Below are 23975 nucleotides of genomic sequence, written 5' to 3' on the forward strand. Positions count from 1 at the left end.
ATATGATATAATTTTTTTTATGATTTAAATGTTGAAAAGATATAGACCTATGTGTCAAACAAAATTATATTGTATACCTAAAAACAAAATTATATAAAAGGTCAAAAGATTATCTATTTTTAGCTAATCTTGTCGGGCTTACGACTATAATAGCTGTGTTCATTCTTTGCTATTATTTAGCCATTATTAGATTAATATAACAATATTATGATAGAAAATTGAGTTACTTATCCAATTTTGTTAGTCAAAGTAAATATCGACTTATCAATTATGTTTTTTTTATTAACTACTAGATGTCGTAGCGTAGTAGCACAGCAACTGACTGTGACCGCGACGGTTGTGAGTTCAATTTCCAATTGGGGGAATTATTTTCATATTCTCCCTCTGCTAAAAAGACAAAAATGCGACATTGAGTGCAGTCACTCAATATGCAATATTATTGCAGTAACAGAGTGTTTTAACACTAAGTAGCCTCAGCCTACCCTGCTATATGCGGTATAAAAAACCTTGAAGCGTGTCTATAATCTTCTACAAATACTCGTGTGTACAATTCCTAAAGCAACATTGTTCCATTATTATAATTGCTATAGCACTGTACTGTACAAGTTACATTCAAATTATGTTTATTTTAAACCTTATTTAATCCAATGAGAGAGTTGAAGCGGCCGTCTGTTGTTTTCTTTTGAGAATTAATTAGTCCGAGATCAAATTAAATTCTTACTTTGTACTAAGTAGACTATATTATATTAATAACAGGTGATTTTTTTTGTTTCATCCTATATCTTATAAAACAAAGTCGCTTTTTGTGTCTGTCTGAACTTTCTAACTCTTCTTCTTCTAAACCACCCAACGGATTTGGATGCGGTTTTCACCATTAGGTCGAGTATTTCTCAGGGAAGGTTTATATATAGTTTATTATTTGTACATTCTTATGTAAATTAACATAAATACGATAAATGTGTATAAAGTCCTACCCGCTGAGACACTTTGGCGCATGCGCTGCTTTAATGGTAAATACTACATGAAAAAAATGTACTGGAGTATTGTTCCTCTTAATAAGATCTACAAAAAAGTCCGCGAGAGCATATTTTTATCTTTTAAGGATAACGTGTAGTGATCATATTTCTGTCTAAAAATAGTAATTTCAATATATTTTTTATTGTGAGGGATATTTCTCCATAATGGTATTAATCCTTATCCTTTAAAATACTTTATTAAATTTCTACGTTAAACGAAGATAAAATTTGCTTTTAAACTATTTCGAAATTGCGAATAGTTTTAGAGAAAAACGCATTTAATTATTGACACATCACGCCGTTCACAAATCAGCTGTATCGAGTCAAGTTTCACTTATCCCTTACTCTCAGCATATAAATAAGTATATTAGTTACTTTGGCCATTTAATGTAGATCAAAACTGTCTTTTTTGTTTTTCATTTTAATAAGTACTTTAGAAGTTGTTACAATATCAAAAAATCCTTGCTGCGAAACGTGCCTCGCGACGTTATGCTTATACAAGCGAGTCCGCCGCGCCCGCCTGCCTTACACGCATCGGTGGTTCAGTGGTAGAATGCTCGCCTGCCACGCGGGCAGCCCGGGTTCAATTCCCGGCCGATGCATTCTATTTAATTTTCGTCACAGGCAGCCACGTAGTGCTTGCTTTTCATCAGGGACAGAGTACCCTCTTCAGCATTAACCACAAGCTCGAAAAAAAAAACCCGCCTGCCTTTATAGCAACGAAGATTTAGATGCGTTTGCACGTATTGGATAATTCGAGTTGAATGTATTATTTAATGTCATTTAACTATCTAAAAATAGTAATTTAAATATATTTTAATAAGTACTTGAAAAGATTAGTATCACAGATATAAAATTACGGTACCTACTAAAAAATCCTTGCTGTGTAAAACAATTGGAAAATCGTTATTGAAACTACGAAAATGCGGGTTGCATTAGGGTTTAATTAATTTTCACATTAACTTAAGTGCTTTGCAAACATACATTATATGAATAATCCAGTAGTAAAAGCGGGCGAAGCCGCAATAGGGTCGCTAGTATTATAATAATGCATGTATGATATATTTTCTTCTTATGAAACTTTTTTTGATTGTACTAGTCGTATCTTAATAGAAAATCTCGTTTTTACTATTTCCGTAGGTATTTAGAGAGACAGTATATCTCTTTCAGTTTTCTAAGTACAGTGAGAAGTTGTAGTTTCGATTTCCACTGGAGAAAATGAAATATTAAATATTTTCATCTCTTCGCTCTAGTGTCGAGGCAAAGCGCGGCGTTGAGTTCCCCCACTCAACACGCAATGCCTCCAGAATTCGGCGACATTTTTGTCGCTTAATGGAGTGTCTTAACATTAAGCATCCTCTTCTTACCCTGTTGTTTGCAGTATTACAGCGTGAAGCTAAAAAAAATAAGAGTTATCTTGTGCATTTAAAATGTCATACTAGCTATACCTACCTGACCTTTGACCTCGGTTTCAAACGCTGAGGTAAAAGATATTTTTTTCATTTCTTATAAGACATTTTCATATATAAAATATTTCATGAATACATATACATAATAAACCTACACCCACCATACATAGGCTGTCCGTCTGTACATAGAGTCCCCTTGTTAACACGTATGTATATATGAATGAATGGTCTGTTAATTCCCTTTTCAAAGAGTAGCATCACTTTGCTCAGTCAATAGAGCGAGCGTGTAAACGTTCGTGTAATACAAATTGTCGTACGGTTGGAAAATTAAATAGAAATTATAACTTTGTGTTCATATTTGATGATGTGAAACTGGAGGTGGGTTGGTTGGTGCTGTGTGTTTAGTTTGTTTGTTTTTATCTTAGGTAGGTGAAGGTTCGATGATTGTAGAGGGGAATGGTTATAGTTTAAATGATTTTACGTTTTATACCTATTTTTGTTTTGGTTTAACAGCTTAAATTTAAATGGAATGAAGAAATGGCGGATAATGGAAATATAAGTCACTTATAAAAAGTGAATTGTTGAGGTAGATGATAAATATATTTATCGAATAAGTAATGATTGTGTTTCGTTCCAAACTAATTGAATGTCAATTGGCGTAACTCAACACCGAGTTATGTTTCACCAGAGCGGGATAATAAAAATATTTTCCTTAAGTATAGAACGAACCCATCGCATTTACAGTAATCTACCATAATTTTTACCTTAATTTTTTTTTGGTTTGAGCTACAACCCCCACATAACAGTGCAGGCATGGGAACCTGGGAACCTAATGTTAACACACACCCTGTCGATTACGACACTTCTTCAAAATGTTTTAAATTCTTAATATTTCCGAATAGGAATAGAACTCACATCCATCGCGATTACAAAAAAACGCTATCCCACAAAACAATTTCATAGCTGTCTTTTTTACCTATATTACAAAATTTACATACAAATATTTATACAGTGCAAGCTATTCACAGAGAAATAAAATAAACTAAACTAGAAAACATATCTCTGTTAAAAGTAAATCTGTCAATAAAAGTAGTATCAGTATTTACGTTACACGAGTACTTCGTTATCCGACACAAGGTTAAATTTAACTGGGTTAGTTAAAATTAAGTTCTGAAATGAGTTTAGTTAACATTTTTTACATGTGTATATTGTAAATATTAGTTTTCTAGTTGGAGGAATAATTATATTTAAATTGTTTGCATTTGGGCCGCTCTGGTACTGCGATGTTAAGTTTCGCTAGTCAATACACAATCTCTAGTATAATGGGTGCAAAGTGCAGAACGGAGGTCCACACTTAGCAGGGTGGGCAGAGAGAACCTAGTGTTAAGACACTCCATTCTCCATTACGACAGTATCGTTCCCCACTTTCCGCCGAATTCTTGAGGCATTTTGCAGTACAAAACGAAGAAATGAAAATATTAAATGTTTTACTTTTTTCACTTCACTTCACTTTTCCACTATTTTCCTAGAGTCTAGCCCACAATCGTCGCGTCAGTCGCACGCTTGTGCCCCTGCGCCACTACGGTCTCAGCTTCTAAAATTAGGATGAAAAATCGTTTTTTTTTAAGTAGGAATATTTCTTCCGTAGCCATAGATATAAAAAGATGAGAGCCGTAATTTATTATGTAGATTTATCTAACCAAAACAAGGGAATAAAATCAGACACTGTGATACTACATGGTCAAATTTGAATAAAATCGTATCTTGTCAAAAATATCGTATCGTGTAAAAGTCTTTCTGTCTTCTTTATCCTCAAATTGTATTCCGTTTTCCCGTTTCCACTTTGCGAAGACAAAAGATTGGTCCGATTTACACGCGTTTGTATTTTATTTACAATGTTTTATACGGAACTTCTGCTATAAACAAATATTTATATTAAAAGTATTATTTTCGCAGTTAAATGGCATTGGCAATATTTTTTTTTCGTGGATCTTTCTCATGTGATGATGAAAATAGAAGTGATGTGTTATTTCTTTAATTTACTATTAAAAACTTCTCTTTTTTCTAGACCCACCATCAGCACCAATGATCACAGGTTACATACCCGGCACTACACTCTCTTCTGGTACGGTGCAGAAACTCTCCTGCATTTCTACTGGCGGCAATCCTTTAGCAACTTTAACTTGGTTCAAGAATGATAAAAAGGTAAGATTCTTTATAATAATATATGGCTTATACATCATTTTTGTATAAAAATTACATAATTTGACTGTATATAATAAAAAACGTAAGCAGGCGAATAGGTCATTAGTTATTTTATAGTTTATTTTTAAAAGTATTACAAGAAATGTTTTTAGATTAGCATACAGTAAAAACATTTGAATGTAGCTTGACTCGAACCCGCCTCTGTTGTTTACCGTCCAAGCGCTCTGACCGCTAATCCATACGTTCTTATCGAATTGCGACAAAATTCTTCAATTTTTTTTACATAAATTTAATAAACAGAAGAAGAATATTGAATAGATACTTAGATTTGTCGACTTTAAGTCTGCTAGAATCTTTTATTTTTTATTTTGCACCGCACAATGTCTGGTTTAATCACAGTAATGTCTAAATTATGTACATTAATACACAATTGTGTATATTTATATCACGTTCAATAAAACACGCTCAATTATGTTATTTTATAGAAAAATAAAAGCTTAAAAACGTTTTATTTATGAACTTTCATAAGAGGCTTTAGAAAATCTCCTTATTGTTCATAAATATATATTTTTGTATCGAGAATAATTAAGACATTAAGTGCACTTAGCCAATATAAGTATCTAATTATAATTAATTCAACGTAATAGGGCATTACATACAACAATTAGAGATGTTGATATAGAAAAGGGAATCAATCAATATACATTTATTGTGAATGGAAATAGAGACTGTAAACGTGACGGCTGTAGGTTCAATCCCCACCTGAGGAAACGAATCTCTTTTGAAACAAGCCGTGGCGTTAAGTTCCGCCAATGAAAGGGGAACGATTATATGAGATAAAACGTAAAGCTGATTATATTGTAATAGCATATACAATGTCACTGTTTTCAATTTTGAAACAATTGAATTTATCAATTAGTTAAATTAATGATTAGTTAGCAATATTTTAATTAAGAGCATTGTTTAACAGATAAATTGGATAAAGTAATTCGACCTCAACACGAGTGCTCGCTATACACAAACCCAAAACAAAATGTTAAAAAGAAACTGGAAAATTAACAATGAATATATTTTTCATATTATGAATATAAAGAACGATATTTTATTTTCAATTCTTATAGTAATTAATTTGTACGCGGTAGAAGTACCTACGACGTAAGAGAAGTAAGTTACGACGCAGTGGCACAGTGTGTAACTGTGAACTCGACGGTTGCGGATTCAATTTCCTCCTCCTGAAGACAAAGCGCGACATTGAATTCCATGAATCTACACGCAATGTCTCGAAATATGTTGTATATAAGAAAGCCGGGTTTAATCGCTAGTTATTTACCAATGTCTTATTTTCCAGATACATTCAACCACAAAGACTACGGACAAATCAGTGTCAGCGGAAATATCAATATTGACTAACGTGACTGACAACCAGGCCCAGTACAGGTGCGAGGCGACCAACAGCGCCACCGAGATACCACTCTTTGAAACTGTCACTTTGAACGTACATTGTAAGTATGCACTACTTTTAGTATAATTTATTTCTTTGGTAAGATGTAACGCGGCGTTGAGTTTCACCATTTCAGATGTTATGTCTAGAAGTTGGGTGTTTAGGAAGAAGGAACCTGGCAACCTGTGCCCTACTTTCCGAAACATTCGCGAGTCTATGCCTGTTGAATTACGAAACTCAACACCATAATTTGTATTTACAAATTCAAAGAAAGAAAAAAACACATCAGAACATACAACCATCGCGTCTACACAGCCATGTTCACTGTGCCATGACAACGTCGAATTCTACGCAAATTTCTACTTAAATTGCCTATTTTATACCCAATTTCGTTTGATAGATGTAAATTCTACACTCACGACTAATATCCATTTCACGCTGTTCATTTCGTTATCGCTATATACATAAATCAGGATTTAGCGGAGAATAGAGAAAAGAATGTTCCAAAAAATGGCCCTGATTTTTTTTCTCTTGTTATATTTAATCGTAAAGCAATAGTTGAAATGCCTACAAGTATGAGAACCATACTTTCTATTTTATCTTAAATCCACACAAATAAAATTACGGGCTAGAGTTTGGATAAATAATTATAAAACTCTGTTGTTACTTAGTCAGTCAGTCAATACTATGCGGCGTAGAACGCTAAAATTTATCACTTAAATGCCTTAAGGAATGTAGGGAAGCTATATGGGAGGATATTCCTAAATTTCTATGGGAATAGTAAAAAAATGGATTATGGATTATAATAAGGAAAAAATTGTACCCTACTTAGGTTTGTACCCACAACTACACTACAATAGCTTTACAGTAATAATTGTATAATAAATCCGCGATAATATTTTAAAATCGCTTCAACGTGCGGTTGCCCACATTGCGATCGGTTTATTTTTGTTCCGTTAAATATTAATGTAATTACGTAGTGGCCTTCTTGGCGCAGTGGGATAGTGTACCACTGTATACGGCGGTGTTGGGATCGATTCCCACTCGAGAAAATAATTTATTTACATTTTCTCGCTCAATTAAAGACAAAGCAATTGAACTCGCAAATGACTTGAAAATTTGGGAATAGGAAATATAAAACATTTTAAATATTTTTACATTATGTTACTCTACCTACTTTCAACCACTTTATTGTATTAAAAACGGTTACTTATTTATTATACGCAATTGAATATAACGTAATTGAATTACCCAACTATATTATATATAAGTTAAAATACTTGGATCCAACTCGAATAGTTATCTTTTAACAAACTATTTCCAAGTGAAAATATCGATTAGTTAATTTCAAACTTAGAGAATTTAATTTGAAGTAAAAGTCTTTGTACCGTTAAATCGTTAGTTTGTAACTTGGTCTTCTCTCTAATTGTTTTGTTGCGGATGTTTCGTATTATTATACTTATTAAAAAGATAGACTGTCTTTCTATCTAGCTTTAAAGGATCGCCAGCGTGGCGCTGTGGAACAGCGTCTGTTAATGAAGTGGATGTGGGATTTTTAAACAATTTTCATTATCGCGCTTTGGTAGATAGAGCGGCTTCGAATTTTCCACTTAATATTTTGAAAATCATATGGAAAGTGGCAGATAGAATGTTAAAACTTTTTTGTCTACCCTGCTATGTGTAAGATAAAACGTGTAGCTAAGAAAAACTATGAAAAATCCATAGTTATTGGAAAAGTTATGAGAATACATATAAAATGTAAAATTTAATAATTTGTATTTTATTATTTTTCATCAAAATGTTATTTTACTTAAATAAAAATGTAAATAAGTATGTAATATAATTACATTTACGCATATTTTTTCTACACAGTTGCCCCCGAGGCTGTCAAAGTCCGAGCTCAACCAGAGGAACTTAAACCGGGAATCGAAGCTACACTTTACTGTGATGCCGCGTCTAGTAATCCACCCGCTGTGCTATCATGGTGGCGAGATGGTATCCCTGTGCAAGGTAAGTAAACAACGGTAACCTATCATCTGAAAATTGAGTGGTGCGTGAGAAACGGAGTATCCTAACAACAGGCTCTGCTTAACCATACCACACGCGGTAAAAGCGTTTAAACTTAAAAATAAACGTACGAACATAATTACTAAGACAAAAATAACTTTTTACCATAAAAACGACAACTGTATCCATTCACCAGGTCTCCCAATGCAGCTGAAGAAAGGTCTACACGGCGGCACAGTATCTACTATAGAGTTGAAGTTAAACATAACAAAGGAGCACAACGGCGCCGTCTACACCTGCCAGGCGCTCAACGAGGCGCTGCAGAGGAGCGTGCACGACGCTCTCACGCTGAAAGTATTATGTAAGTACGTTCTGGTTCAATTTGCTGGGTTTTTTTTTAATGTCTAAAGAAAACGAAATGATTTTTTTGAAAAGCAAATGGAGCTGTCTTTTTTTGAATTTTGCTTTTTTTTGTTTGTATATGTACGGAAATTGAAATTGAGATAAAGTGAATTAGGAGGAACGTGGAGAGCGGAGTGTTTTAATACTAGGCTCCCTCTGCCTACCTTGCAGGATACAGCGTGAAACTGAAAACATACGATAAACACAACAGAGTAAAACGCCGTCGTAGTGCAGCGGCACTACATATGACTGTTCTATTCTCACTCGGGTGAATGAAATATTTTGTTTTGGTAACGAGACAACGAACGGCGTCCACCATAAAACTCGGTAGGCAGAGGGATACTAGTGCTAAGACACTCCGCTCCCTACTTCTCCTCCTAAGGTAAAACATTATGTGTATACCTTTTTATAAGAATTTTCATGCTTTAACCGTAATTAAGATTAAAAGTATTTTATGAGGTGTCCACAATTCTGAACAATGACAAAAGTTCTATTAGTTAATCTTATTTATACACTTTGTTGGTTGTTGTTGCGTTTTCTTAGTTTACTCTATTTTTTATTTTACTTGTAAGATCCTTAATGCAAATGAGGCTTTTAGTACTTTAGAATCTATACTTATACGATGAAACTGAAGAGTTTGTTTGTTTAACTGCGCTAATCTCAGAAACTACTGTTTCAAATCAAAAAATATTTTTATTGGCAGACTATGAAGGCAGTCCTTAATTAATCTAGAAAAGCTATATAACACGTAAAGATTTTACGATTATCACGATTCACGATAATTAATTTCAACAACTGAAAATCAAACTCACATCCCATTACGTTCAAACCTGACATTCCTCTGCGACTAACTTAACCGTGTATATACAAACCGACAAAAAGACATACGTAACACCATTTTACTTCATATCCAATTTACTTGACGAATAATTTCGTGGTAAAACACCGTCTGTCGTCTCCTCTCATATCTATACAGAATACTCTGTTGACAGTCGACGTTACTCAGTTTACAGAGCGGCTGTTTGAATAGTTTCTTAAGGCTTTGCACTTGGGATTAGCTTTTCACTTCTTTAGATATCATCAACGCGGGCAAGTCGGGCTTGGAGGATTTTTTTATTTAAACTTTAGTATGGTAATGGGATTTTAGAGGCAGGCAGGCAACATTTGTCTGTAAAAGGGTCGTTTGTGGGTTCGGTTTTTACTAAATTAATTATTTTTTCCTTCAATGTAAACGCGGAGTTGAGTTCTGCAACTCATTTTGCAATGTTTTAAATACGAAGACCAGCGGAATCTGGGGAATGGAGTGTCTTAACACTAGGTTTTCCTTTTCCTACCCTAATAAAGGCGGGATACAAAATATAGAAACGTAGCGACAATTTTTTCTTTTTTCTTGACAACGGAAACTTATTCTTCAAAAATAACAGTAAACGAAGAACAATGTTGAAATAATAAAAAAGAAAATTAGCTCACAAAGACCTTACATTTGACGGTTCTACAAAATGATTCAACTTTAAAAGCACTGTATCATTTATTTTATTTTGAAGGAAGTTTCACTGTTTTTCCTATATTTATTTACTAGCACTTTGGATATAAATGATGGGTTTATTTAGTATAAAATATGTATGTATTAAAGCTGTCATGGCGCAGTAACTCAGTGTCTGAGTGTAAATTGAAACGATTGTGTGGATTCGATTCCCACGCGGGGACATCAATCGCTTTAATAGCCTCGCGCTGGTAACAAGATAAAACGGGGCACTGAACTCCGCTACTCAACAACCAATGTCTCGAAAATTGGGCGGAATGTGGAAAATGGATCTTCTTAACACTAAATTTCCTATGCCTAACCCATTTTAATCAGGATGGAGCTTGAAAGTTGTGAATGTTCATTAGACAATCTACCCATCAAGAGGCAATTTCAAAAAACAGTTTTAAATTTGATTTTAAACTTAACCATATTGTCCACAGATGCACCAATATTCGACGAAACTACCCCTTACACAACTGTTGGGGTTGAAAACGAGCCCCTAGTCATAATGCTGCGAGCTGAAGGCAACCCTGGAAGCATTACATATACCTGGACCAAAGACGGCCTTCCTATAACGCAGTCGTCATATAGCACTATCAGTAAGTAACTAGAACTATTTGTTACCGGCGCGACGAACGTAAGTGTGCGACTGTAAACGCGACGGTTGTAGGTTCGATTCCCAACTATCGGAATGAAATATTTATTATTTTCATTTCTTCACTCTATTAACGAGGCAAATTGTGGCGTGTGCGACAATACCACAAGAATTTGGCAGAAAATGTGAAATGGAAACGTCCTGATGAAGAACGGAGAGCTTTAACTCTAGGATACACGTGGAACTAAAAAATGTAATGCTTTCCTCCAGAATTATTATTCTTAGTCTACAAAAGATGTCATAAACTTATAAAAGTATACAAATTTAGATATAAGAAGCGCACTTTACACCCACGCACTTTAGTAAGAAGGCTTAAGCGTTCTGTAATATCCATGTTCGATTTTCTTTAAAATATACATTTACTAGCGGACGCGCGCAGCTTCGCTAACGTATTTAAGGGTGAATTCTAATAACCCAGGATATTTAATTAAACACATATTGTTTAATTAAATATTTTTAAGAGTCTAAATTTCAAATTTTATAAAAATCGGTGGCGATTTAAAGATTCTTCCATACAAACTTTCAACCCCTTATTTGCACCCTTAGGGGGTAAATTCTAGAAAACAATGAAACATATGTTCAATTAAATATTTTTAAGAGTCTAAATATCAAATTTTATAAAAATCAGTGGCGATTTAAGAATTTTCCCATACAAACTTTCAACCCCTTATTTGCAGCCTTAGGGGGTGAATTCTAGAAAACCATGAAACGTGTTTAATTATATACGTTTAAGAGTCTGAATTTCAAATTTTATAAAAATTGGTGACGATTTAAAAAAAACCTATATAAACTTTCAACCCCTTATTTGCACCCTTAGGGGGAGAATTCTAGAAAACGATGAAATACGTGTTCAATTAAATATTTTTAAAAATCTAAATTTCAAATTTTATAGAAATCGGTGCCGATTTAATATTTTTCCATACAAACTTTCAACCCCTATTTCACCCCTTTAGGTTTAAAATTTTTCAAAATCCCTTCTTAGTGGATGTCCAGATTACGATAGTAAACTTTTGGCCAAATTCCACGTTTCTACGCACAGCGGTTATGGCTGTACGTGCGTCTTACCTCAGTCAGTGAGGACAAGTCCTTTTATATATATAGATAACAGCCCTTTTATTATAAACGCAAAGTTTGCCCCGCAAGGGAATGATTACAATTGAATTTGTTTTTTTTTTAATCTGTCCAGTCTGTATTTACAGTTCAGCGTTGAGTTACGCCACTTATCATTTAACGTCTCGAAAATTGAGAAACGTGCTTCGGAACGAAGTGTTTTAACACTAGATCCTACCCTGCTAAGCGTGAAAAAGCTTGTAACTGTTATATTCTTTATGACATGCGTATATCAACTAAAAGTAACTTTTAATTAAATTTATAAAACGAAACGTTTTTAATTTATTTTCAATTTTAGTTAACTAAAAAGGTTACTTTATCAAATACTATATTTAAAGCTGATCCTATTAAAAGTTACTCTAAAGCCTTAATCGAAAACAAAACAATTTACCTAAATAAATAATGAAGTTGAAAGGTCCCTCTTTGTGAGCTTTATTAATAAATAACCACATAGATATGAAAATTAAAAAAAAGAAAATAAGGAAGCTAAAAAAGGTATGTGTCATACACAACTCTTAGTTAATTCTTATTGGGCCACGCTTCTGAATCCACAGGACAAAGCTAATAAATAATTAAAGTTAAAAAGAGAGAAAGAGAGAAATATTAAATCGCCGTATAATATAGATATATGTAGTTATATTTGAAATACCTTCATTAAAGCTTTCCCTCGAGCTTCCAACATTCATATGAAGTTTTTTTTTTTATTTTCCCTTGAAAATACGCTCATTGAGGTCGATTCGATAATCTTTTGTGGGCATTGTAGCTTATTTGTTCCTGAGTTAACTTTTTATCTCGAAATAAGTCAATATTTGATTCGAGTTAGTTTTATTATTATGTTTCTATTGGGTGGTGAGATTAAGCGCGGCGTTAGGTTTCGTTTAACAACGCGTAATGGTCCAAAAATTTTCGAAATATAGAGAAAAGAGTAATATTTCAGTGTTAGTCTCATATGAATTGCTTTAGTTCTTCTTGAGATTAGCTCTACTCTCTTCACTAACAGAAAAGCAGAGACAATTATTTTTTAAATTGCTTGTCTGTATTTTGGTATCATGTCAAGGAATAACTCTAATAATAATCTGCACTTAGGAATTACATTTATTTTGAAATCACAGACAGTTTTAAAATTTTATTTACATGTATATTGTATAGATATACACGTTTGCTCCATAAGTAACATCTCATGTAAGCTTGCAGCTTAATATCAACTAATTAAGTGTCGAAATCGAAAACTTTGGTAATTTATCATCATTTGCGTTTGAGCTGCTGTAAATTAAAAGTATGTGTATACATTTATACAACATACTTTCGAAAAATTTTATATGTAATATATTACATATAGGATGTGATAAGTTTGCTTTAAAAATGACAGGTTGTGGGTTCGAGTCTCATGGAAGGAAATGAAATATTTCCTATTTTCATTTGGCATTGAGTGCGCGAGCGATTGAGTGTCCTATTGTGTTTATACTAGGTGCTCAGATTCAGACACTAACACTAGTACTATCACTAGCAACGCTTTCACACACAGAAATACTAACTAAAAATCTAACATAAAGGATAAACTCAAATAATATCTTAATATAAGAAAAATAAACCGACATTTCATATATTTTATAATCAAATAATAGATATGAGTACGACAATATTAGACTCGCTGGACTGAAAGAGCAATAACGTATACCTACTCTGGATACAAATTGTATTGATATAAACTATTGTAGTATTGGAATTGGAAGAAGCGATATGTGGAAATATTTATATTTATCAGCTTCCACGCTTTCCCGCATATAGCGGGCAAGATATAGAGAACCGAGTGTTGAGACACTCCAGTCCGTCCAATTTTTGGGATATTTCGTGAACAAGAAAAAGCGCAGTAATGAGTACCGATACTCAATGAAAATAATTCTTTACCAAGTGAAAATCGAACCCACAACTATCATATTCACAGTAAAACGCTGTGCCGCTGTTCAACGACACCCTCAGTTAGTCCGTTCGGTTCCGACGATTTCTTAATTTTCCACATCCATTTTTTCTAAATATATCTTCAGAAGGAAATAGCACTACTAAAATGCTAATAATACAAATAAAAGCCAAATTAATACTAAATATTGTAATTCCTTGAGTTTGATAAGTTGATTGAGTTGTGGAACATAACTCCGTGCTTCGTCTGGCTAGAGTGATGAAATGAAATTATTCATCGAACCCACACCCACCGCCTTTCCTGCGCAACGACAGCGTAATTTCAGTATTCAACATTGTATGAATAATTCTCCAATTAAATTTAATTAATTAATTATTTAAAGAAAGCTTTTATTCCTTTCATAGTTTAATTTAAAACGTTAAAAGATGAACAAGAGAAACCGTAAATGGAATGCCAGTGAATATATTTAAAATATAAATTATTTTTTTGGAGCCGCGGTGGCGCAGTGGCACTGCGTCTGACTGTAATACACGGTTATGGGTTCGATTTTCATTCTAGGTAGGGTATGAGGTATTTACATTTGTTCGTTGTGGTACAAAGACAAAACGCGGCGTGAGTTGTGCCTTTTTAACACGCAACATCTCAAAAAATTGCACGGACAGTCGAGAATTCGTTCGAAACTAAGCTGGGAATCGAACCTACAGCATTTACCCCTGCGCCACCACGGATTAAACCTGCTATAGATAAGCACATTAATAATTTATTTAAACCTCAGTTAAAGCAATATTTTGGTATGTTTGTATCGTAAATCCAATCCCGTTGAATAATTTAACTTGTTAAAGTTCACTTTCAAGTTTTGAAGTAATTAATGCGAGAGCGATCAATAAATATTCACGTTACTATAACGTTTTATTTGCATTTTGCATCGCGATGTTGTTTAAAGAAAATTAGGGGTAAATGGGGAGAAGGGGGAATTGTGGGTTCCGTTACCACTCGGAGAATGATTGTATTTAAATATTGTTTGCGTATTGAGAACCCATAACCTATAGCTTTTTCATTCACACGCTAGTGCCCCTGCGCCACGACTGCCCTCAAACTCAACACTTAGAAAAGAAAAAACAGACACGTACAAGGGAACCTCGTGTAACATTTTCCGTTTCAACGCCGCACTTATAGCTTCCTTATATTAATACAATACTTCTCTCTTCCAGATGACAGGATCATATCAGAAGGCAGCATGCTGAACATGACGCGCCTGTCGCGGCACGACGCGGGCGTCTACACCTGCGAGGCGGTCAACTCTCAAGGCGCGGCCACTGTCAACATATCTGTTAATGTGCATTGTAAGTACTATAGGATAGATATGGTGGTCGGGAGTTTGAATTTGGTGGAAAATATTTTGCTAGCAAAAGTAGTGTTAAGACACTCCGTTCCCCACTCTATTGTTTTATCTATTTATGGTTATTGTTGAGAATAAGACAACACTTTTTAAAAAAAAAACAAAATAAAGTAATAGTTTTAAATATAAGTTCTTTTAAGTGGCTTTTTGATGGCATGTATAGATAGGTTCCTTGCAACTGCACTAGCTTTTTCATGTTTAATGAAAAGAAACCTTAATGTTTTTGTCATCTAATTTCATTAATAGAAGTGTTTCTTATAGTAAATATTCTCTTGTATTTTATACATTTTTCTTAAAGTTATGCTGTATTCTGTATATAACAGGATAAGCAGTACAGCCTAAGTTTTGACTTTTTGCCGATAATGAAAGTGAAAAAAAAATCATTCCTCCCAAGTGAAAATCGAACTCGCAACCATCGCGCTTGCATCTTAAATACAATGAGAATGCGCTACGGCAGTCTATGCCGTAGCAAATAGTAATAAATTTAACTAAAACATTAACTAAAATCACAATTTACAATACAAAATATATACAGCAAGCAACGGTTCTATAATGTCAGTTAAGTCTACTGAAATACCGACATCCTCTTAATAATGGAGGATTGTGAGTAGTTTTCAGTGTAACACCGCGGTTGATACCGTGAGAAATGCTATTTGATACTATATTTATTGTGCGTTTTCTTTTAAATTTCATAAGATAGCGTTAATGGTGATTTTATATAAAATATATTCATTTGGTAAATTATTTTTTTTAAAAAGATATAAGGAAATAACTGAATAATTCAAATGTAACACACATAATTATAATTCTTTTAAAACTTTAGAAATGTTAATAGTCTTAAATTCAATTCTCGATTCCTTTATATAAGTACTAGCGGACGCGCACAGCTTCGCGTGCGTATTTAGGGGTGAATTCTAGAAAACCATAAAACACATGTTCAATTAAATATTTTTAAGAGTCTAAATTTAAAATTTTATAATAATCGGTGGCGTTTTAAAGATTTTTCCATACAAACTTTCAACCCCTTATTTACACCCTTAGGGAGAGAATTCTAGAAAACGATGAAACACGTGTTCAATTAAAAATTTTTAAAATCTAACTTTGAAATTTTATAAAAATCGGTGTCGATTTAAATTTTTTCCATACAAACTTTCAACCCCTATCTCACCCCTTTAGGGTTAAAATTTTTCAAAATCCCTACTTAGTGGATGTCCAGATTACAAAAGTAAACATCTGTGCGTCTTACCTCAGTCAGTGAGGACAAGTCCTTTTATATATATAGATTAATGTTTATTTTTGTTTTAGATCCAGCAAGCATAAAGTCAGTGGGCCAAAACGACATAGCCGATGCCAATGAAGATGCTGTATTAACTTGTACAGCTGACGGTAAGTGCAGCAGAGGGAACCTGGGAACCCAGTGTTGGGACACTTTTTTGCCCATTATGACACTCCCGTTTCCGACTTTTCACCGAATTCTCGATTCCTCTATAATTCGGCGAAATGAAAATAAGTAAAAAATAAATAAAATAAAATAAACTTTAGTCGAAATCGAACCCACAACCATCGAGCTTATAATAAGATGCTGTATCACTTCAATTTGTTTTTAATGCAAAGTCAAATCAAAAATGTCTTAACTTTTATAAAATAAGAGAAAATCTAAAACAAAATGTCACTCTCGTATAACAAACTTATATTCTAGACACGTTTCTTATTAGAATCAAAAGGAGGAATGTATTAAATATAACGGTGCCGCAACGATTTTATGTGCTTTTTGACTTTACTTTAAAATGGTTCTTTAATTTTTACGTGGTAGATTAGAAAAAAAATTGTCTGTAAACTTTTAGTTAGTACAAATTTACGACGGTTGTAGGTTTGATATCAACAAGCAGAAATTAATATATTTAAATTAATTATATTTCCTCGTTCTGGTAGCAAGACAAAACCTTCCTCTTATTCTGGTCCAATTATTAAAGTGCGTAGAGATTCACAGTAACAAAAAATCTGATTTTCCTATTAAACCATAACCTTTTTATTCAACAGGCAACCCTCTCACAGCAGACAGTATAAAATGGGTGAGAAAAGACTACGACATGGCAACCCGCCCTATAGCATTCGACCCTAAAAATCATACTAGTTTCTTAACCATAGAAAAAGCGATACGCCAGGACGTTGGCCTTTTCACGTGCATTGCCAACAATGGTATTGGACAGGAAGCGAGTGAAGATGTCATGTTGGTTGTAAAGTTTAAACCGGAAATGGACACGTCGCCAACGTTGGCCAAGTCAGCATCTAATGTTGGACAAGTTGGCAGATTGATATGCAAGTGAGTGATTGTTTTTAATATTTTAATACTTTTTAAGGAAAAATGCACACCCTTGAGCACGCACCCCCTGGAAATCGCCCAAGAGCTCTGACCACTAAATCATACATTCTCATCAAGCTACGATTTCTTTTTCTTCTTCTTTTAGCATCTCTTTATGGAGATTGTCCTATCTTTTTTATTTGAAAAGGTTTATAATAATAAAATAATTATAAGCTTTATAATATAGTCATAAATATACCGCTAGCCCTTTTTACTCTCTACATAACCCTCTGAAGATTTCAAAGTAATCACTTATCTTCAGCTTCACGCTGTATCCCTCACATAACAAGAGCTAATTTCGGGACCTAGTGTTAAGACAATATTTCTATTCAATGTCAAGATAATGTTCTTCATTTTTACCAAAGCGAGAATCCAACCCACTGTCTCCGCGATTACTTTCGGACATCCGTGCCCCTGCGCTACGATAGCCTCATATAAAATATATTTCGTATTTCTCATATTATCCCACACTATTTTACAAATTTCCCTACATATTTTGAATCAAACTATACAAACACAAAATCATAACATAATCAAAATCATATCATCATATTGTTAGCCTGTACTAGTGCTGGTGCTGGTGCTGGTGCGGGTGTCGGTGTTGGTACTGGTTATCGTTTTATTTACTATCAGATTAGTTCTAATTAACAACTACTGACGTCGCTAATGCCAATGTAAAGTTCATCTAAATATTCCTTTATTGGAAAATTCGTTGAAAATTTGTATGAAATATAATTTGTAATGTTGTTTTAGTTGGTTACTGAGATTGATAGCTTGTTGTCTATATATTAATACTTAACTGTTTTTACGGAGATTTTGCGGATGGATGAGTATGAAATTTGAGATAGTACAATTTATATAGAGAAAGAGTGTGAAATGGAAATATTTTTTAAAAAATAATGCATAAAAAATATATAAAATTAATATTTAGAGACATTCTACGTAAATTGTTAGGACTCAACGCCGAACTCTGTCTTGTTACCACAGCTAGGAAATGAAAATAATGCTTTCTCCCGAATAGTCACCATAATATTATTTAATTCAAATTAACATACAATTTTTAACATAAAAATATAATTTCAGATGCAAATCAGCACCGGCCCCCAATTTCACTTGGTCGAGGAACGGCGCAAAGCTACCAGTGAACACTTCGACTAAATTTTTCGCTGAATTCCACAAAAATGACCCCATAACGTATACTTCGATGTTACTCATAAACGACATTGGGTCCATGGATTATGGGTCCTACGAGTGCGGCGCGAGGAACGATCTGGGCTTTAGCACAGTGTCTGTTAAATTGGACGTCACTAGTGCGCCTGGTAAGTTTTTTAAACTATACTAATATTTTGAACGTCATGAGTTTGTTTGGTTGAATGGTAAAAACTCAGAAACTACTCATTTATAAAACCCTTTGTGTGTTGTGTGTCCATTTATTGCTGAAGGCTATAGGCGATTAGGCTCATATGTCATATCTATCCTATCTATATTCGCTCGCGTGGCCAAAAGGCCAAAAAGTAACAACTTTTTCCATTTGGCCACGCGAGCGAATCCGTATGAAATTACTAGTAAATAATTGTGTTAAAAAGTCTCTAGTGCGTTGAAATATTAAATCGTCATATAGAGTTATATTTAAAATACCCTCATTAACGCTTTCCCTCGAGCTTTCAACTTATATAATATGAAGTTTTTTCCAATTTACCTTCAAAAATACGTTCGTAATGACTGCAGCCAATACTATAATTTGGTTTTTGTGCATTTTTAAGTGTTTATAATATTTTTCTTATATTTTAAGCCATAAATCAAATTTTAATATTTTTTTTGTTGAATTTGGGTTTTTGTTGGAATTATATTTTTATTGAACCGTTTGAATTTTCGTGACTTTACGTGTTAAGTAGGAGATTTCAATGTCGCGTTACGTCTACCAGAGCGGAGTGATATTTATTTTACGTATTCCGCACATAGCAGTAGGCAGAGAAAATCTGGGAACCTGGTGTTAACTCGTTCCGTTCTCCACTTTCCGTTGACAATAAATTAATTTAACATTACAAAGTACAGTTTTAAAATAGCTTATGTATCGGGCCGTTTAGAAACGACACATCTATCATACTAGAAAAAAATACAGGAAAGATGTGATACGTAATGACTTGTATTTTCGTCAGTTAATAAAAGCCAAAACTCAATACATTTTCTAAGAAAATTTCCTGTAATCCTCATAAAAGACGAAGAATGTAATAAACACACATACATATACACATAAATATATATAAAATAACACGGTTTGTTTGTTCATCGTTGATTCACCCCTAAATTATTCATATGATATGGTAATGGAGACTCGATATTCAAAACAGGAGTGAACTGTCACATCCTAATTCAATACATCTTTAAATGACTTATGAAATGGAGTGTTTTGATTTTGTATGATAATAATATAATATAATGTATGTTCCTATATTATAAATATAACACTTAAGAGTTTGTTTGCTTGAACGCGTATGTCTCAGCAACTACTGGATCGCAATAGTTGTGGATTCGATTCGTGCTAAGACAAACGGCGGCTTTAAGTTCCACTATTCATCGCGTAATGTCTGGAATAATCAGACGGAAAGGACTTTGCCAAACCCAGGACAAACATATTTTTTACATATTAGTTTTTTTTTACATTTTTTTAATTTAATATAGTTTCATTTAAAATAGTTTCTAGTAAAATATCTAAAGATATATCTTTTTCTAGATCAAGTGTCATCTATAACTGTTACGAACGTGACATCCAACTCGGTGTCACTCTCGTGGGTGCCCGGCTTCGACGGAGGACTGTTTTCGTGGTACAGAATACGATATCGGTAAGTTTATTTGTTATGTAAAGAATTTAAGTTATTTCTTAAAGGAGATGCCGTAATGAAACAGTGGTAAAGTAAATGCGATGTTTGTGGGTTTGATTCTGACTCGGGGGAATGAAATATTTAATATTCATTCAGTCATTTTCTCGCCCTGGTAAAGTTTTCGGGTCTTCGAAAAGCTCTTCTAAAATAATACCTTACTTAAATGTGAAATAAAATTTTTAAAAATAATATCTAAAAATAATTTATAATAATATATTTTTCTTTAGTAAACTATATGACGAGTCCTACCGCTACGAAGATGTCACACCGCGTAACTCAACCACGTATACCTTACATGGATTGGAAAAGAACACGGGATATGTATTCTCTGTTATGGCTATAAACAAAATTGGCCAAAGTAAATATCGTCCAGACGAAACTAAAGCTACGACGCTTAGTAAGTATTCTTAAAACAATTATATATTGAATATTAAGATGTCTGAGTAAAAATACGATGATTGTAGGTTCGACTCCTACACCAGAGGAACGGATTGTATTTTTATTTTCTCACTAACGGAAAAAAAACGATTATTATACAAATAATTTGCGATACAAAACATAACCTAAATAAAAAAAACTGAAAATTAAAATAAGATATATAACCTTTTAATTACCGATCCATCTATCTATTATCCTAATGAACAAAACCATTGTAAAACTTACTTTAATACATATTCAGATAATAAATACAAATACCCTCGTTTCATACAAAACCTTTATAATACAAATAATATTTTAACTGCACAATAATATATTTTGATTAATAATGAAGTATGTAAATGTATGAAATCATTTGTGTATTTAAATAAAACGGTTCATAGAATATTCATAGAGATGATTTATGCGCAGAACAAATGAATAATAAGTGATCATTTAAAATGTTAACTAACTATATACTTTGAATGGTACATGTATTATATATACAGATAAAGAAAAATATTTGTGGTTTTTATTAAATATGGTGTATTGATGCTAGATTGAGATAATCTAGCATCAATAAATTCTTCTTCAATCTCTCTGACTTCATTATTAGGTATTACGATAAAATTACTTAAAATTTATTTTAACACATTAAGCCTTGGTTAGATATTTTTTATTAATACTAGAAAAAATAATAGTTTTATTTGCTGACAAAATGATAGATGTTATGTTAAAATTTAAATATTTTGTGTACCTTAATATAAACAAACGATAATGAAGTTAACGTCATTCACGAACAACTACTTAACGTAATTGTAACACTATGATTATTCAGGATTCGAATCTCACAAATTGTCCTTTAATCAGCAATAATTATAAATCTGAAAATTCAACAATAATAATAAGCAGAATTATTTGTGACAAATACTTTCCACTTTCCATATATTAATAAGCATTTACGAAACTACCCTCATTCAGACATAATACCGACATCAGTCCAGTCGAGTTCAGAAGAATACAACTCTTATAACGTCCCCGGAGTGTTCATAATAACTGGCACTATAGTGGGTACAGCGCTTATACTGCTGAATGTACTGTTAGTGGGATTCTGTCTACACAGACGGACTAACAAACGTATACGAGGTTTGATGTTACTTGATGGGCGTTCTGTTGTTTTTATGTTCTTTGTTTAGATTGTATGGTGAATGTTTAGTACGCTTTTTCGTATGTGTTAATTATGGTATAGTCAACCAGTATATTTTAATTTTACCATAAAAACATTTGATAGTAACCATTTACATAAGTTCAAAATAATTTTTACAATTTTTGTTACTTCCCACTTATTTCGATTTTTTTTATTTAGTTACTTTCTTTTTTAAGCCGTATTTTTCATTTTTTATTATTTATTTTCTGTTTTGTTTCTCTTCTTTATAGCTTCTTTAGAAGTAGGCGAGTTAAACGTAGTGACCGAGCACGTAGAGACCGCCGAGATATCTATATCATCAACTGTCTATATTATAGGAGCGATCATATTGATATCTAGTAACGCTGCCTGTTTAGCATGTTTTATTTTTATACGACGGTCCCGACGAATCAAAGGTAGGTTAGATTTTGTATTAAAATTTTACCCGAAACGGGAATGAATCTGCACTACTGGGTGCTTGGTGAAATTTTGATACAGTTAGAATTTATTGATTTTTGTTATTCTATTAATGTTAATTAGGTTGATTTTTATATGGATGTAATATATTTTTTATTTTTTTTGCTTTACGTGTCATATGTAGTTTTAAATGTTATTAGTATAAAATAGAAGTAGAATTTAGTGATTATTTTATTTGCATTTTTTCACAGTTCATGAAAATTTAACTTCGTGGGTTCGAGTCCCATACTATGTATATATACATTTTTCTCAATTTGATAAAAGGAATCCAATGAAACAAAAGTAGAACAGAAAATATCATTAATTACTAATTCTTACTTTTGTATTTGTATTCCCATAAAAATATCCTTTCTTCTAATGAAAGTGAAATTTAAGTCAAAGTTACAAACACACACAAAAAGTACTGAACGGATTCAAATGAAAATTCACAATAACACAGCAATACAGCTTATCTATAATTTAACAAAGAGTTGAAGCGGGCGAAGCCCCGTATGAAAAAGTAATAAAAAATAAACGTAACTTCTATACTATTTACTTCTATAGTAATTAATATTTTCCACACAGAACAAGCTGGCCAATCGTCAAAATCGCATACTATAGAAATGTACGCACCATCCTCATACAATGATACTATGACGGGAGAGACATTAAGTTCAGTTTCGGAGAAATCAGAGACCTATTCTCAAGATGGAGATGAAAGACCACCGCCTATACCGGAAGTACCGAATATGCCGAACAGGCATATGATGAATCAGGTACTGTTGCTTGCTATGTTTCTAACTTTAAGAAAATTACATTATCTTTTTAGTTGAGATTTTGAAGCTTTAAAATTAATATTTTTTAATTTCGTACTCTTAGTTAAATTTTTGGAATTGGTTCTTATTAATAATAATAAGAATATATTTCGTAACATATTTCAAAATTATATAGTAATAAGTATGACTGAATAATATGTAAGATTAAAGCGGTTATTAGAATAACTTATAATGACTGATAAAATAAAAAAATATATTACAAATGTCATTAGTTTTTAAAAGTATTTATTTGATTTCTCTTTTTGTTTTTATTTAATGATGCAATGTTTTTCATTTTGCATATTTTTTACAATAACACTTAATATCACAGCCTGGCTCTCTGGCTCTTTCGTGACTCTTAGTGGCTCTTTCAATACCGAAATATTATGAAAGAGTCAAATGACACACTATTTTAAAACAATAATTTCATGAGTTATTTTTTTAAAAGCTTTTGCCTATTAAATTACTTACTTTAATAAATAAATAATAATTTTATAGAAATACTAGCGGACGCGCGCAGCTTCGCTTGCGTATTTAAGGGTGAATTCTAATAACCCATGAAACATGTGTTCAATTAAATATTTTTAAAAGTCTAAATATCAAATTTTATAAAAATCGGTGGCGATTTAAGAATTTTCCCATACAAACCTTCAACCCCTTATTTGCACCCTTAGGGGGTGAATTCTAGAAAACCATGAAACATGTGTTTAATTATATACGTTTAAGAATCTAAATTTCAAATTTTATAATAATTGGTGACGATTTAAAAA

General features: G+C 32.8%; 1 protein-coding gene across 2 annotated transcripts in view; it reads left to right on the forward strand.

The window, feature by feature from the left end:
- The window catches only part of sns (nephrin adhesion molecule sticks and stones), a 177564-nt gene that overhangs the window by 144541 nt on the left and 9048 nt on the right, over positions 1-23975 (forward strand). Inside the window, exons 12-24 of one of the 2 annotated variants that reach the window (XM_085200068.1) lie at positions 4494-4630; positions 5979-6132; positions 7944-8081; positions 8275-8439; positions 10446-10604; positions 14900-15031; positions 16393-16473; positions 17128-17410; positions 18533-18768; positions 20184-20292; positions 20559-20728; positions 21730-21894; positions 22976-23166. In XM_085200068.1, coding sequence (XP_085056194.1) covers positions 4494-4630; positions 5979-6132; positions 7944-8081; positions 8275-8439; positions 10446-10604; positions 14900-15031; positions 16393-16473; positions 17128-17410; positions 18533-18768; positions 20184-20292; positions 20559-20728; positions 21730-21894; positions 22976-23166 — 2120 coding nt within the window. Of the gene's footprint in view, positions 1-4493; positions 4631-5978; positions 6133-7943; positions 8082-8274; positions 8440-10445; positions 10605-14899; positions 15032-16392; positions 16474-17127; positions 17411-18532; positions 18769-20183; positions 20293-20558; positions 20729-21729; positions 21895-22185; positions 22351-22975; positions 23167-23975 lie in introns of both variants that reach the window. The other variant, XM_085199980.1, reaches the window with a different exon arrangement.

The sequence above is a fragment of the Heliconius melpomene genome, chromosome 1 (assembly GCF_056956725.1).
Source record: "Heliconius melpomene rosina isolate 202511_hmr_F chromosome 1, ASM5695672v1, whole genome shotgun sequence".
Classification (NCBI taxonomy): domain Eukaryota; kingdom Metazoa; phylum Arthropoda; class Insecta; order Lepidoptera; family Nymphalidae; genus Heliconius; species Heliconius melpomene.